The following is a 16,134-nucleotide window of genomic DNA, read 5'->3' as shown; positions in this document are numbered from 1 at the left end:
AGGGGGTTCTTCACAGAGAGGGTGTTTGCACACTGGAACAGGCTCCCCAGGGAAGTGGTCACTGCACCGAGCCTGTCTGAATTTAAGAAGAGATTGGACTGTGCACTTAGTCACATGGTCTGAACTTTTGGGTAGGCCTGTGCGGTGTCAAGAGTTGGACTTGATGATCCTTAAGGGTCCCTTCCAACTCAGGATATTCTATGATTCTATGAAATAAATGTAGAACTTCATACCAAGTTTGCTGACTTGCTCATCCAACTCTTGATATTATGCAACTCATACAATTAAGTTCAAGAAAGCAGTTCTGCATTTTTTTACTCACAGTCATTCAATAAGATATGACACTTCAACATCTACTGGAGTAATACAATCGAAAAAGAAAACATGATCTACATACAGGTAGCCTGTAAGAAGTTTATGAGTGGTTTTTTTTTTGAATTGACTTCATTTCTAGTACTGGCCTTTGAATCTGTGTAAGGAATGGACATACATTGTTTAGTATAGTTGGGTTACTTAGTACCATTTCTCAGACAAATAGAAGAGGCAATTAGGGTTATACCTCTTTCAAACTCACAACGGGAATGATAACCACTGCAATCAAAAGGCAGCAGATTTCAGTCAAAGAACAGAGAAGTGAAAATCGCCATTGTGCTACATGACAAGGAGATCATCTCTCATGGTACAACATTCCACCTTCTTGAAGAAGACAAAGATAATTTCAAATGACTGAACCCTAAGGAATAATGAGAAATACTGTCTTCCTTGTGAAAGGAAAAAGGAAAAGGAAAGGAATCAATGTTATATCCCGAAGACAACTATTTTGTTTTGTGGTGATTGGCTATTTTTCAAATGTTCTTTTACACATGGTGACTAACCATAGATCCTGAATCCTGGATCCTGAATCCTGGGCAGTCTGCAGGATCCTAAACTGTTCTGTTACTGCTTCATAAATTCATGGATGCTAATAAAAATGATATATCCCTTTTATCATCACCAATACAAGGTTTCATCAGATAAAGTTGTATCAAATTAACACTCAGTTTTGAGTAACACTGTTAGGCATAAGATTAATAGACATACATAACAAAGTTCCACAGGTTAGACTATTGTAATGTGTTACCAGTTTGCATATATTCTCAGTAAGAATTCAAATAAGGCTGTGTTCTATTGAACCCTGGAATTGTATATCCTTTTAAAATTATTATAATAGCTTTTCACAATTTACTATACTACTGTTTTCACACACCTTCCATATAATGTCTATTGATTTTATCTGATAATACTGTTGAGGGTACTTTCAGGGTAGACTAGAGCTTTTCTGAAAAATATAAAAAATCTGCCAAAATAAACAGGCACACAAAAAATAATTTCACACAAAATTTTCTAAACAAAATCTAGGGCTTATATTAGCTTTTCAGAATCCTTAATTGACTTTGACAATAGCAGTTAAATGCACATCATATACTGTGACACATAGTAATCAAGCTGAGAAAAGAATACATGCTGAAATACTTATGATACATGTAGGGGAATAACATTAAAAAAAATGACATTATTATCAGATTGGTACCATTCTCAGTCAGGAACGCGTTGTATCCTAAAGCAATATTTAAAGGAAAGGAACATTATAGTATAAGTGAACTGGAATTTCCTGTACTGTAATATCTCTTTCTGAAAGAAGTTCTGAGAGCATTGCCAGAGTTAGAATTGGCATGAAAACATATTCAAACCTTAGTAAACATATTTCAGATTGAAACATCTACTCTGTGGTCAGGGATGAACTTCTGTAATGTGCTGACAAAAAATGATATCATTTTCAGTTCTGGGGCTGTAGCCAAGGAAATGAGACAGAAGGATCCTACAAGACTCTTCAGATCTGACAACACTCAGTCTTGGAACTATTACAAACAACCCAGCCCAGAGTCTAAAGTGTACCAGATATTATGAAGTGCCTCATTTTCACCTATGTTAATTATACTGTTGAATAATTTGTATTTATTTATTTATTTAACTTTCATGGTCAGTGTCTGAGGCACAGGAATGCATTTATAACATCTAAGGTTAAAGTCCAAACAATTTGTTACTGAAGTTCCCTACAAAATTAGAATAGACACCAAAAATAGATTCCTCAACAAATATGAGATCTATGAATACTATTGATACAGTTATAACAAAATTGTATGCTCTCCCCAGTCAGAGCTGTTTTATTAATGCTATATATGTGCATAGTATAGAAAACATGCTTTCAAATTAGGTAAGTTTTTCACTTGATAACATTATATCACCTAAAATATAAGTTAAAAATGCAAGAAACAATATCATCGTCTATACTCACAAATAGAACTTCTCATCCCATACTGGATTCAAGTTTCCAAAAATAGTCTTTGTTCTCCGCTTATTTTTGCCAACTTGCACGGTAACATAGGGGTCACTTGAGCCAGTTTTGTCCTTAGCTTGTAAGCCTTGAGCACAAAGCACTGCAACAAAAGGAGAAAATGTGCTTTAGCCCTCATAAGTCTTCATTGCCAAGAAATAAATGAGGTGGTGACAGCAGCAACAGGAAACAAAGACCTCAGAATGAGGGCTGCTGAAACAAAGCTTTCTAGGTCAATTTTCCCAGCTTCTGTTGCTCCGGAGATAGATAAGGTTTTTCTAACTACTGTTCTGGACTGAATACAATCTATAAATATTGTTTAATAGGCTAATAATTTTAGATTCAGGACAAAGCACAAAACAAATATTTTTCTTGCCATGTATAATACAGATACTCTTCTTGAACTTTGATTTCATCATCACAGCAAAATAATACTGATGTGTAATTCGGCTTGAGCCAGATGATATCCTGAATAAAATTTTCTTTCTTTTATTTTTTCTTCCCCAAAATAAATAAATAAAAAAAATCACAAAGATCAAAAGAAATTCAAAATGAAAATCCCCAGACCTTCAAAAATCTGCACAATGGGTTATGAAACTAGTCATGAGAAACATGGTCCTGACTGTAATTTCTCTTTCTCATGTGAAAGAGAAACTATGAGCATTTTCACAATAGTTTCCATTCTACCATAGACAGGATGACAGTTCAGATCAGTTGTTATCAACTGTTTAAGTACTAAGTATAAATGACAGTTCATGTGTGTATATAGGTAATGTGTATAGGCTATTTGTAGCAAACATAAATACACCTAATTTGATTTTTCATCATAATTAGTAAAAACAAAAATCTCAAGAAAAAGCAAAATTGACAAATAGCAGCCTACCAAACCCAGAGAACTGCCATTAAAACACTTGCTGTGGCCCTAAAATCAGCATAGCTAGGTTTTATTATTTTGCACATATTATTTAATACATCTCAGTGGTAGCATTTAATAAATATTCTCTGTTGTCAATCATTGTGGATGATGAAGCTCCTTCAGCATGCTCTGAAAAACGAATACATAAAAATGGCACCTTCTTACTCAGTGTATCAGCTACACATGTGGTTCCAGTCACATCTGCTGACTTCAGTGAAAAAAAATCTGAAGTTTGTTACTTTTTACACACCTCATTCTTGAACAGATTAACTCTTAGGAACAAACTAGATCATCTCATCTTCCCCATTCACTGCAAATCTACTCTTCCTCGAAAATTTCTTACAGAATTGCTAGCTATTATACTGGCCTGAACACAAGGCATCCTAGAGGTAGAACTAAAAGCATGAATATGATTTAAATATTTTCCTTCACACACCTCTCCATGTCCTCAAAGTTTGGTGACTGTCACACAATTCAACAACTATGCTTTTGAGCTTCATGCACGGTCCCATCACCTTCAGAGTGGCCTCCATTTTTCACAGTCCATCTGATGAACAATCTCATATTTTCCCAAGGTTTCTCCTGGCACATATCTGTTATTCCTCAGCTCCATTGACAGTTTATGTACTGACTCAAAGACAATTGGACTTTAGTGTGGACAACAGAGCCATGCATAGCTAACAAAACACACAAAAACTCTCACAGAATATTTCATTCACAGTCCGCTTGCCAAATGCTTTTCTCCTTCCCCTCCTGAATGTCAGTTCTCCATTTCAGCAATAGAAATGGGAAGTCCATCTCCCAACAAGTCTTCCTCATATACCAAAAACTGCCATGAAATATAATAGTACTATTGTATAATTTTTTTGAGCACACAACCCCAATCTATATATTTGTTGATTTACTTTTAAAAAGTATAGGCATGTAGCACTGTACAAATAATATTATTTTAATTATAATTTTAATTACATTAAAAAACATGCACAGAAGTAGAAATTAAAAAAAAAAAGATGAAACAATGTTCTAAATAGTTTTTGTTATTAATGGTGCAAAATACTTTTGTTATCTCAGAAATTATCATTAATATTTTTAGTGAGAATAAAGTGATTGAATATGTTTCATTATTAAAGAAAATCTTGATTTAACAGTTTGTGATATAGTGATTTAAGATCTGGTTTTAAGTCAAGTTTATTTTGGTACTTGATTTAATGGCTGCCATAGCTGAAAAACATATCTCATGAAGAAGAAACATAAATCCAAATGGAAGAAGTGCAACACTTACTAAACCATGACATATTTTTTCTGTCCTATCCACCAGTTATGCAAAGGGTTTTGTTGAAATTCAGCCATGCATTTTTTCAGATGTCAATCAGTTCTTGCAAACTAACTAAACTAAATTTTTGCATTTTTGTATTTTTACCAAGTAGGTTCAAAGCACATTGTAAACCCTCATTTGGAAATTTTTTTAACAAAGTAGAAAATTCTGCATCCATGTTTTTTAAGAGTACAGATGAGAGTTTTGGTAGGTGACACTTTTAGCAGCAAAGTCTATATGGAAACATTTTCAAATATCTGTTTTCAAAATGTTCTTTCAATAGCACTTTCAAAAAATGTTTCCATTCTAATGAAATATTAAAATGTCACCTTTGTCCAGAGAAGATAGTTTAAATGTGTTTATTTTTTGGGAAGAAAAACAAAAACAAAAAATTCATAATGGAAGAAGTCAACAAATTTGGAATACTTGTCTTTTTGTAAGAGAAAAATTTCTTACTCATCTTTAAGTTTAAGAACTTGTTTATGTGCTCTGTCACGAAATAACTGGGATTTTTGTGGTCATTGCCATATCATTAATAAGTATTATAAGGAGTCTATTTAAAGGTCTTGCTTTTATAAAATTAACCACACCAATGACAGCCTGTAGCACTTGGTGCATTTCTGGCTCCATAATATTTGCTGCAATAACAGAAGAAGGAGCAATAACAATATATAGTTTGTGCTATTTCTGTAACCTTTCCTCAGAATCCATTTTTTTTTTTTAAATCTAGTTAATATAACCATTCCACCACTGGTTACACTTGCCAATTTTTCCACAAGACTTTGCTTTTTATTAAGGAAGTTTTTTACTGTTGAGAATATACTCATTCCGGTACATCTTTCCTTTAGAGTCTCACAGAGGAAAAAAAAAAAAAAAAAAAAAAAAAAAATTAATTCATTATTTTATTATTGAAATGGATTCTAGCAAGTGTTACACACTGAGACATGTTAGAAGTATCTGTTTTCAGCCAACTCTAAAGCAAACTGCTTACACTGTTTAATTTTTTCTATTTGTTTCTTCAAACCTTCAGCAATGTTTTCTGTGCATCTTCCAACTGTATTTGTTGACAAAGGAATGCATTTTAGTTTGTCTCCATGTTTTTCCATATGTTATTTTAACCATCTTTACTGTGTCAGGAAGAACAAGCTTTTCTGTATGTGGATTTTTTATTTTTGCAATTGAGTTAGAAACCTTCAAAGAGGCTTCTAAAAATTCATCATAAAGTTTAATGAAATTTTTAGAGTGCTGGATTCAGTATCACATGACTGTAGACACTGCTGATTAGAACTGATTAGATCATTAGATAAGAAGGCATTTTGTTTTGTTTATTTGTGCTCATATTATTAGCATTACCTTCAAAATGCAGTTTCTTTGCAGGAAACTTTTTGAGCCACTTTCCATTTTGTGATGATTAGTTTGGTTAAAACTAGATAATATAACCCATAAACCCGTTTATCTGAACACATAAACTACACTATGTCAGAATATGATGAAAGTGAATGAATGAGTGAGGGTGACACTGAGCAGCCCTCTGTGCTGTGGAATCCCCACTCTTTGCCCAGGACTCTTTGTGTTTGTACCCTGCCTTACACAGGTGCCTCTCCCACATGGACTGAATCAGCCCAGTGCCAGTGTCAAGCTGTATATTAAATATTAGTAAAATTAAATTTCTTTCTTATCTCTTAGATTAAAAAAATACTAGTTCTACTATTTTCTTCAAGCACCCCAATGCACACAAACCCAACTTTGGAGACCCCAAGTCTAACCTGTTTCTCCAGTTATTAGCATACTTCCCTTGATAATGTTTGGGGTTTTCTTGCAGCACATACTGGCACTTCTGGTCCTATTTATTAATACTTGTGCTGTATACCAAGGAATATGGTGAATATTGTAGTACAACTGTTGGAAAGTATTAAGGGGTATTTTAGAGTAAATGTACAAAAGTTCACTTAAAATGTAATATGAACTACATTTTTGGGACTTGCAATTGTGACAAAGCCATTAGCTTTTTTTCTGAGCCAAAATACTGTATTTTGATCACAGCTTCACCTGTCCAACTCACTTCTGTTCCTGTACCAGCTGTGTGAAAGTGATATGAACAAAGCAAGGTTCAAAACTGAAGACACAAAATCCATTTTATAATAACAGAAGATATTTGTGTGGCCTGTGGAACACTTATTTCCGATGTCAAGCTTCAAGTCACAAAGACCCCATCAATTTTTTATTCTTTCAGGTATGGCAGCAAAGGAGAAAGAAAAGAGATGTTTTCTTATTTTCCCTTTTGACTCGGTAGGCCTGATATGAAAGTAGCTGAGCTTTATGAAAGTATAAAACTATGCTTGTGGGATGCTTTCTCAGAGCAGAACCAAATATTCAGGCACAAATGCTGCTTGCAATAGCTGCACTGCAGAAGATGACCTAACAGTAGAAAATACACAGGGGAAATTATACCCTACTTGCTGCTCCTGATGAGAAGCATAGTAAAAACTTCACCTATAAAGTACCCATAAAACTTGACTGCAGCAAATGCCTTGCAGCCTGGCTTAAGAAGTTTGGGGTAAAGGATAAATACAGGGTAAAACATTTTTATTTATTTTTTATTTTTCCCCCTCCTTAAAAGATGGATACATCATTGTGCCAGTGAAGGAAAGAATTAGCGAAGTCTTCTGTAACCCAAAACATTTACCTAGAAGTATACATCTCTGAAACACCAGCAGGGAAAGATTACTACTATTACCTCTCCAGATTATTATCATTTTGTTTATTTGACACCTGTAAAGTCATATCCAGATGAAATACTCTTTCTGCACTTTAAAGCTTTCCAGTAAACAGGACTGACAAACTGGAAAAGGTATTTTTTGTAACAATGTGAATATGTTTGGTCTTACAGAACATATATGGAATATATTTTGTAAAATCCATTGGGAAAGTTACCCTACATTACAGGTGTGAAACATCAGGCACCAAGAACTGATTTAAACAGATATTTTAGGAAAGTTTCTATAAAGTAGCGAGAAGTTGCTTGACCTTAATTCAGGCAATAAAAATGGATAAATCACAAAACAATGGGGAGTGAAATTGTTGAGCTGTAGTGTTCATAGTATTTCAATTGTCATGAACTTTAACTCTTATAAGTTGTTATCAGGGGCAAAAAAAAAAAAAGAATAAAAATTCTCAAGCACAGGAGATACTAGTAGAAGGTAGAAGAAACAGAACAAGAGCTTTTACTTATCTTCCTTCCTAGAGAAGTGGAACATAAAGTACTTTTGCCAACAATTCTTGCTTAAAACACTTCCAGTTAGGAGGTTACAAATTCAGCCAATTATAGATGCACCCAATTCACAGTTTAACATACAGTTCCAGCCCTAAGTACAATGAATCTTACTCCTGAACCAGGGGACTAGGAAGGAAAGAACTCTTAGATCACACAAATTAGAAGAAAATTTACCTGTAATGGTGATTTTTGCTGACCATTTGGATGTCCCATCTAAAACACTTTGTTTTGCTGCTTTTGTATATTGTACAAAATCTTCTTTGGAAATATCAAACATTTCCTGGATCACTTCAAACACCTCTGGCCTATTTTTTTCTCTGATCTTCATTCTTTCCTTCATAGCACTAATAATGTTCTGTGTTTTATCTTCTGCACCATGTTTGGAACTTTTTTCAGCAGCTCCTGAAATCACAGAAAAGGTCAACACATTTATTAAAATATTGCTTTCTTAGTTATTTTTTTTTCTCCAGACAATTAGTTCTCCAGACAATTTTTCACACTGCACTACTCAAAGCAGATGTATGTTTCATGTGGATAATACCAAGACTCTTATAGTTATTCTTTGAGATATGATATGAGAAGTTAATATTCAACTTCAACCAGTTACATGTTATATGCAGAAATATTTGTTGAATCAGTACTATCCAGTACTGATCAGTACTGTGAAAACATCAGAACATCTAAATTTTCTTATACGGCTAGGTATGCTGATTCTTTCAGAAAGGTGTACAGAAGTGTTCAGTATCTGACTCTGTTCTGACCTTTGCCTCTCTTACTAGTTAGTTAAATTTAAATAATGCACTTACTAATAATTTTCAAATTTCATATTCTTTTTTCTCTAATTCAGTGCAATATCTTTATTTCTTTCTCTCTCTCCTTTTACAGTAGGATGATACAGGAAACATACTTGTTCCATTAGGACAAATATATTATTAACAAAACCAATGTTTAAACCAGCTAATATTTCCACCTCATTTTTCAGAGACTTTTTAGTTTGACAGCAAAGAGATTAACCTGGATTCCTGCTATGCTCTCCCACAGTGGAAATCTAATGAACAATAGCAGGCATAGCAGCTTCAGATAGTTTCTTGACCACTTCCAGATACATCTCAGTATTTACTGACTCTGCCCCCACTCCAGGAAAGTTTTTTCATTCCTTACTTGAACAGTGTTCATAAAAAATATATAAATTGCAATTATCACATAAATTCACTTAATGGAAGCATTCAAAATATATTTAAATATTATGATTAATTTGGGACTACCCTAACTGCCAAACAGTTCTGTAACACTGACCTGACTTTCTCACTCCAGATCAGAGTCTATCACACTTTGTTGCTTATTCTTTAAACCTAACGAATGAGCAAAAGTGGTTCACAAAAGCTCTGTCCTAACACTGGGATGTTCTGTGCCCTGTCTCTCATAGAGTAGATATGACATTCAGGTTGCAACTGAATAGATTAAAGAAAATGAAGTACTAGCACTGGGACCAGCCAGGGAAAGAATACTCTGTTTCATAAACAATTGTGTTTCTGGAAAGAAATTGATGGGGTTAGGGAATCTTATGAAATCTAGTTTTGCATACTAAGAATTATGTGAATCTGCATTACCCTGCATTACCCTTAATAGCTGCAAGCCAGGGGTAGGATTCGAGGGAGAGATCTGTAGTCTCCTTCCTTCCTATTATGAAGTAGAAAGATACAGTCCTATTAGTAGATGCAAACTTCAGGGCAGAAGAAAGCAGAGAACCTCCTAAATAAAATAAATATATTTACAACAAAGAAATGCATTTCTTTGCTGAAAAGGCCAGTCTCAATAGAAACTGAATGATGGAACACAGGTATTTCAGGATCAGTTTTGAGACAGAGCAACATTTGTTTTTGCTGATATGCCGGTAATCATCCATATATCACCTGAAGTGCAACCTGACAGTACACTTTGTTCTCACAGTACTACCAAATGTCAAAAAAACATAAGAAGAAAGCTGAACAGTAGGAATTAAGTTGTGTTATTAAAACTCAATCAACCCAATGCCTGTGCTTGTGTTATTAAATTTCATGGCTTTTTGTAAAATGCTTCTTGAGTAACCACTCAGGTGAATAATATGTATGGAATAGAGAGGTTCTACTCTTCAGTAAAATTTTCATTATTAGTAATTTCAGTAAGTATATGAGGATGATAGAAGAGATTAAAGTATATTATCTATGTGATAATGACTGCTAGACTGTATTAACCTATGATGGTATGTCAGGTCTATGCTATAAAATAATTCTGGAAAACAAATAAAATACTCAAGCAGTGGTGCTGATTTGTCTGGGACTTCAAAACCACTGCAGCTTTTACTGTAAATAAATAAAAGTATAAGGACACAATGCTGCTACAGGTTTTATTCATAATTCTTCCCAGGAGAGCTGTAGAGAGTCTTCTGTCTCCAAAAGTCATAACCAATCTCAGAGGCACTTCACAGTTCTCTTTATAAAGTGCCCTCTGTCTGTGAGGTTAAAGTGTTTCTGATCAATGTCTCTGCAATACACATTGCATTGGAATAACTTACAGAAACATGACCATACTTTTTATCTTGTGTGTGTATGAGGAAAGAAATATCAGACTTCTGTTGTCAGAATGGTATTACAGATATTGAAAGCATAAATTGAAATCCCTGCAGTGTTAAGCACTCTATTCCAATTCTTGATGAGACTAAACTCGTCATCATCACTAGCAGCAATAAGTATATTACCTTTCCATAAGGTTGGGAAAATATTATCTAGTTAGTCTTTTTAACACAGCTCATGAAAGGTACACAGGATTATTCCTCCTTTTAAATGGATGGTTAAAAAAAAAAAAATGTTAAACAACTTGCTCTGCAATTAGAATTCAGATATTTTAGTGCTGTTCTCACTGTAGAGGAAACTCAGTTCCTTCTCTACAATACCATTAAATGTCATCATATTTTTTGACGGCAGCTTTGTGCCATTCCCACATGTCCTGTCATTGATTACAAGGGAGAAGAGACTGACGTCTCTGTCTCCACTTCCCTTCTCAGGAAGCTGTAGGGAGCAATGAGGTCACCCTCTTAGTCTCCTTTTCTCAACACTAGACAACCCAAGTGTTCTCAGCCTCTCCTCATAAGACATGAGGAGATCAAGGACTCTAAAATTAGGAATTAATACAAAAAGAATTAAATGTAAACATGAAATCAAATACCATCTGGAGAGTTCTCCAGTAATTTTATTTCATGAGTTGATGATCACTGAGCTGCCTGGAAATTGAGACAGGTGGTTCCTGCAAGATGAATGAAAACAACGTTTTCCATTTTCTTTTAAAGATATAATATCATAACCTAGGAACAAACCATGGACACATTCTGAATGAAAATTGTGGATTTCTGCAGAAATTCTTACTGATTTTTGAGACAGTATGAAAAATCAGCATAGCCTTCTATTTCTACTATTTATTTATTTTTTTATTACAACTGGTTTTGCATCTTCTACTGCTGACAGTATCAGCAGCTTTTTTCATGCAGTATTGATCAGACTAATTAAGACAATATTGTAACTTACCTTGTGGTATAAATTAACAAGCTCCTTTTACCCTAGGGACTAATACAAACTTAGCAAGATTGGAATCAATTGATTTAATATTATACCTAATACTATAAGGAGGCATCTTGCTGAAGGTGAGAAGTCTAACAAATATACTACTGATTTCTTTTTTAAAAACCTAATTTAAAACAAGCTTAGATATTGACCCTAAATAGCTTTAGATGGTAATTTGTTTCTACAATCTACATTAGTAGTCATTACATATAGAAGAATAAAAAAATTACAGAAGCTGAGAGGCCAATATGTCCTAGTGATTATAAGTCAGCCAAAATGATGACTGTGCTAAAAATAACCACAATGAAATGCATTCCTTTCACTTTATGGTGTGTTAACATCAGCTGTCTTACAAATAGCCATTTATCGAACTGCACTGGACAATTCTTTTTTTTTCTTTTTTTTTTTTTTTTCTTGCTTGAACGCTGAAGTCCACATACCTTGTTTCATTTATGTTTAAAATGTTTAAAGTAGCATAATACTCAAACTCATTGCATAATAAATCTGATGAAAAAACATGTCAGGATGCTCAAAAACTTTTGTGCACAAATGTGAATATCAGGAGCCTTTGGATCTGTCAAATACTTTTTTTCCATAGTTTATCTTCTAGAGGTTTACTCTTTCAAAATTAAGCTGTTTAATGTTTCCAACATGATTATAGAACAAATGACTTGCAATCCTATTTATTTTTGCCAGCTCTCTCTCAACCTAATCATTTATATATTTGTAAAAATTCTATGAAGGCAATACAGCTCTCTGAAGTAATTTTATGTATTTTGGAGCTGGCAATAATTCATGAGCCAGGGAAACTCTGGAGTGAGATTTGTTTCAGATAAGTGAAACTGAGGAAAAGATGAAAATTTTACTCTGTGTATTTCAGCTTTAGCCAAACTTCAGCTGTTATAGGGAAAGATGCATCTTGTACGTGTTTAAGTGACCTACAAAAACAGCTCATCTCTTACCAATTTGGCTGCAGTTTCTTTCTTTGGAAGTGGAAGAAGTGGGATTGACTTGTAATTATCATTTGAAGGTGTTGTACTACGTCCAAGGAAAGGCTTGCTAGTTTTGAGTGGTAATAACAGCTCAGCCCCTCTTTGGAAGTGTGGCAATATGAACATTTAAAAACAGTTCCTGTACCCTTGCTTAGGAGGAAGTAAACTGCAACCAAATTAGAGGTAATGCAAACACAGAGAAACAAAATTATTATACTCAGAACTAGCTGAGTTTTAACTAGTTTTCCAGTCCAAAGAAAAAGATAAAGAGGTTGTTTCATCCTAATTCTAGTCCCAAAGTATTTCCTGCTTGATATTTTTTCCCAGTATATATAGATGATTTGGTATTTACAAAAGATCTGATTTACTCCTCTTATTTTTGTGTTCTTCCCTCTGCCCTGTGGATACCACTATAGTGATTTAACCAATTCTGAAAAGAGGATTACATTTTTAATTGCACTATAATATTCATAAGGTAATCATAAGGTAAATCTGAAAGACCATCTAACAAGTATGTAATATTTATTTTACCTTGCCATCTATATTCTTTAAGATTCCTTTGTTACAATGACTTGAAATAGCAGATATTCTCTCAGCATAATCCTTATTGCTGGTGTACTCAAATGTATTTACAACCACAGAATCACAGAATTTCTAGGTTGGAAGAGACCTCACGATCATCGAGTCCAACCTCTGACCTAACGCTAACAGTCCCCACTAAACCATATCCCTAAGCTCTACATCTAAACGTCTTTTGAAGACTTCCAGGGATGGTGACTCCACCACTTCCCTGGGCAGCCTGTTCCAATGTCTAACAACCCTTTCGGTAAAGAACTTCTTCCTAACATCCAACCTAAAACTCCCCTTGCACAACTTAAGCCCATTCCCCCTCGTCTTGTCACCAGGCACGTGGGAGAACAGATCAACCCCCACCTCGCTACAGCCTCCTTTAAGGTATCTGTAGAGAGCGATAAGGTTGCCCCTGAGCCTCCTCTTCTCCAGGCTGAACAAGCCCAGCTCCCTCAGCTGCTCCTCGTAGGACTTGTTCTCCAGGCCCCTCACCAGCTTCGTTGCCCTTCTCTGCACCCGCTCAAGCACCTCGATGTCCTTCTTGTAGTGAGGGGCCCAAAACTGAACACAGTACTCAAGGTGCGGCCTCACCAGAGCCGAGTACAGGGGGACAATCACCTCCCTAGCCCTGCTGGTCACACTGTTTCTTATGCCACTAACATATGAACCGTATGGGTTTACAGAGGTAATTTTAAGAAGGTATTTTGATTGTTGAAAGAATATTACTATGACTACAAAGAGTATCCTTAGTATTTTCTTTATCTTTGCTTTGAGATTTCTGTTATTCTGAGTTAAAACAAAGAATGTTAACTTCATGAAAGATATTGCTCTAGATGCTGCCATATGCAATGGAAAGTAAATAATATACTGACGCTACAAAACATTATTTTGCAACTGACTGGCATCATTCACCATGTTCCAAGAACAAAATTAACTTTCTAGTTTCTGGCTAGATCCTGAACCAAAGAAAATCATCATGCCTTCACTAATTTCTGATAATTTGGCCCTTCATTTCAGAAAATGTGTGAGCATACAGACAAAATCAAAAGGTGTTATGTACTGCAAAGTGTTAGATTTACAGAAAATACTCACTCTGCAAACAGTCAGCATTTAGAAGGTCTTGGCACTTCTCATGACATTTAACACCACATTCAGTACATCTCATGCCTTGCCTTGCTATGCCCCAAAGTAGACCTTCACATTCATAACAGTATGTAGGGGTTGTAGCTGTCCAAACTTCAAAGTTGTGAGGTGTCGTTGATGATATTGGATAGATCAAAGCCTGCAATGTCTTCTTGAAAACATGTATTTTCTGTTGAGTGAGAAAAAACATATCAGGACTTCACTTGAAGTACTGCTTCATACAAGTGAACTTGGAATTAAAGAATGTAATTACACTTCCAATATTAATAATAGTAATATCAGAATATGCATAGAAGTATTAGTTCATCTGTGAAATACTGATTTACTCATTTCTTCTTGCCCTTTGAAAACAAAGGAAGTCTGAATGACCTTTATGACTGATTACAGAAATGGGAGAATTAAGTTGGAAACAGTTCAGTCAATTATTTTATTAACAGAGCCCTACATATGTTATTTTATGTCTTGAGGCAGAAATTAAAAAAATTATTAGCATTGCATTCCCTGATGCTTTTTAGTTATCTAACATTATTTCTCAATATTTAAACACCTCCTGTGGGGACTTAGGCACACTGCACAGAATATACCTTGATTATATACACTGCTATTCCTTAATACTAATGTCTGAATAATCTCGTCATTGAATTAAACCAGGTTAAATTTTATAGTTCTGTATTCCCATTGTAGCATGTTCTTGGTTTCCTTTTTAGGAACCAAGATGATTTTTACCTAATAAGCAAGAATGATCCATTCTCTTAGAAACAGCCACCAATTTCTTTGAATTTTTTTGACTTATAGCAGCCATGACCAGTTCTAGAAAGAGCGCAATTACCAGCTGTTCACTGATTAGTATTACAAACAACCTGAATCTCAGCTTCTTAATGCTTAATGAGCTGAAAACTGACAAAGCAGTCACTGGAGTGTTATATAAAACATAGGGTTATATAGCCTCACTGATCTGTTTTGTTTACTCAAACTTTGTTTTTAGGCACCCAGATCTCTCAAGTCCTTCAAGTCCAGTTGATTTACTGAAAATAAGAAACACTCTGCAGTCTGTAAGCAGCAATTGGACTGTATGCCAAACTATGACCTTGCTTCATTTTTTCATTAAATGCACAGGTAGCTGCCATGAATGTATTAGAAGTTCTAGACCTGTTCCCTTGTAAATCGATAGATTGCTTCTGATAGGAAGAAATCACATGAAAAAAGGTAACACTGTCAGAAGTAGGATATTTCTGAAAATCTGTTCTGCCATCACTTGATCTTGTGTGGATATAACACAAAGTAATGTTGGTTGTGTAGCTGTAGCAAACTGGGGAAAAACATTTTGGAATTTGTGTGGTTTGTTCATATGAACTTTATATTTACTGCTACAGTTCTGATTACATATAAAAAAACCAACCATGGCTGGGTTAGAATACCAGTTAAGAGTATGAATATACTCAAAGGATTAATCTTCCTTAAACAACAAGAAATAGCTTAAGAGTGGAGTCAGAGAAACAGAAAAGGAATTTAAACTGGAACTAAGAAAATAAAACCATTATTGTTTGATCTATGTGTTTCTTCCACAAGGGATGTAGCTGCAGTTTTCAACTGATTATACTCATTTATAGTGCTTGTTAAGACTTAACTAATAGGACTAATTATTAGGACTTAATAATTTTAATATTTCTTCACCTGTGGTAAGCACATGTCAAATATGAGATATTATCCTCTCTAATAGTATGTTGACATGTTCTTGTGTTTATGTGCCTGCATCTCCCCTCAAATATATGGGATACTCTACTAATAATTTGTCTAATAAAAATAAAAGATTTATTTTGTACATATTTGCATAACATGGCATACTCAGAACCATCAAATAATTAACATTTGCAACCGCATAAAAACCATTACATTGTAGTTACAAATCAACTGGTTCGTAGTTTCAAGCACTAGAAGTAAGGAAAACAAATGG

General features: G+C 34.6%; 1 protein-coding gene across 2 annotated transcripts in view; it reads right to left on the bottom strand.

Moving 5' to 3' along the window:
- Positions 1-16,134, bottom strand: part of UNC13C (unc-13 homolog C) — a 155,064-nt gene that overhangs the window by 86,984 nt on the left and 51,946 nt on the right. For both annotated transcript variants that reach the window (XM_032194741.1, XM_032194742.1), the window contains exons 7-9: positions 14,130-14,349; positions 8,054-8,281; positions 2,336-2,477 (exon numbers count right to left, since the gene is read on the bottom strand). In XM_032194741.1, coding sequence (XP_032050632.1) covers positions 2,336-2,477; positions 8,054-8,281; positions 14,130-14,349 — 590 coding nt within the window. The remainder of the gene's footprint in view (positions 1-2,335; positions 2,478-8,053; positions 8,282-14,129; positions 14,350-16,134) is intronic.

The sequence above is a fragment of the Aythya fuligula genome, chromosome 11 (genome assembly GCF_009819795.1).
Source record: "Aythya fuligula isolate bAytFul2 chromosome 11, bAytFul2.pri, whole genome shotgun sequence".
Taxonomy (NCBI): Eukaryota; Metazoa; Chordata; class Aves; order Anseriformes; family Anatidae; genus Aythya; species Aythya fuligula.
This window is presented reverse-complemented; position numbering and strand designations above follow the sequence as displayed.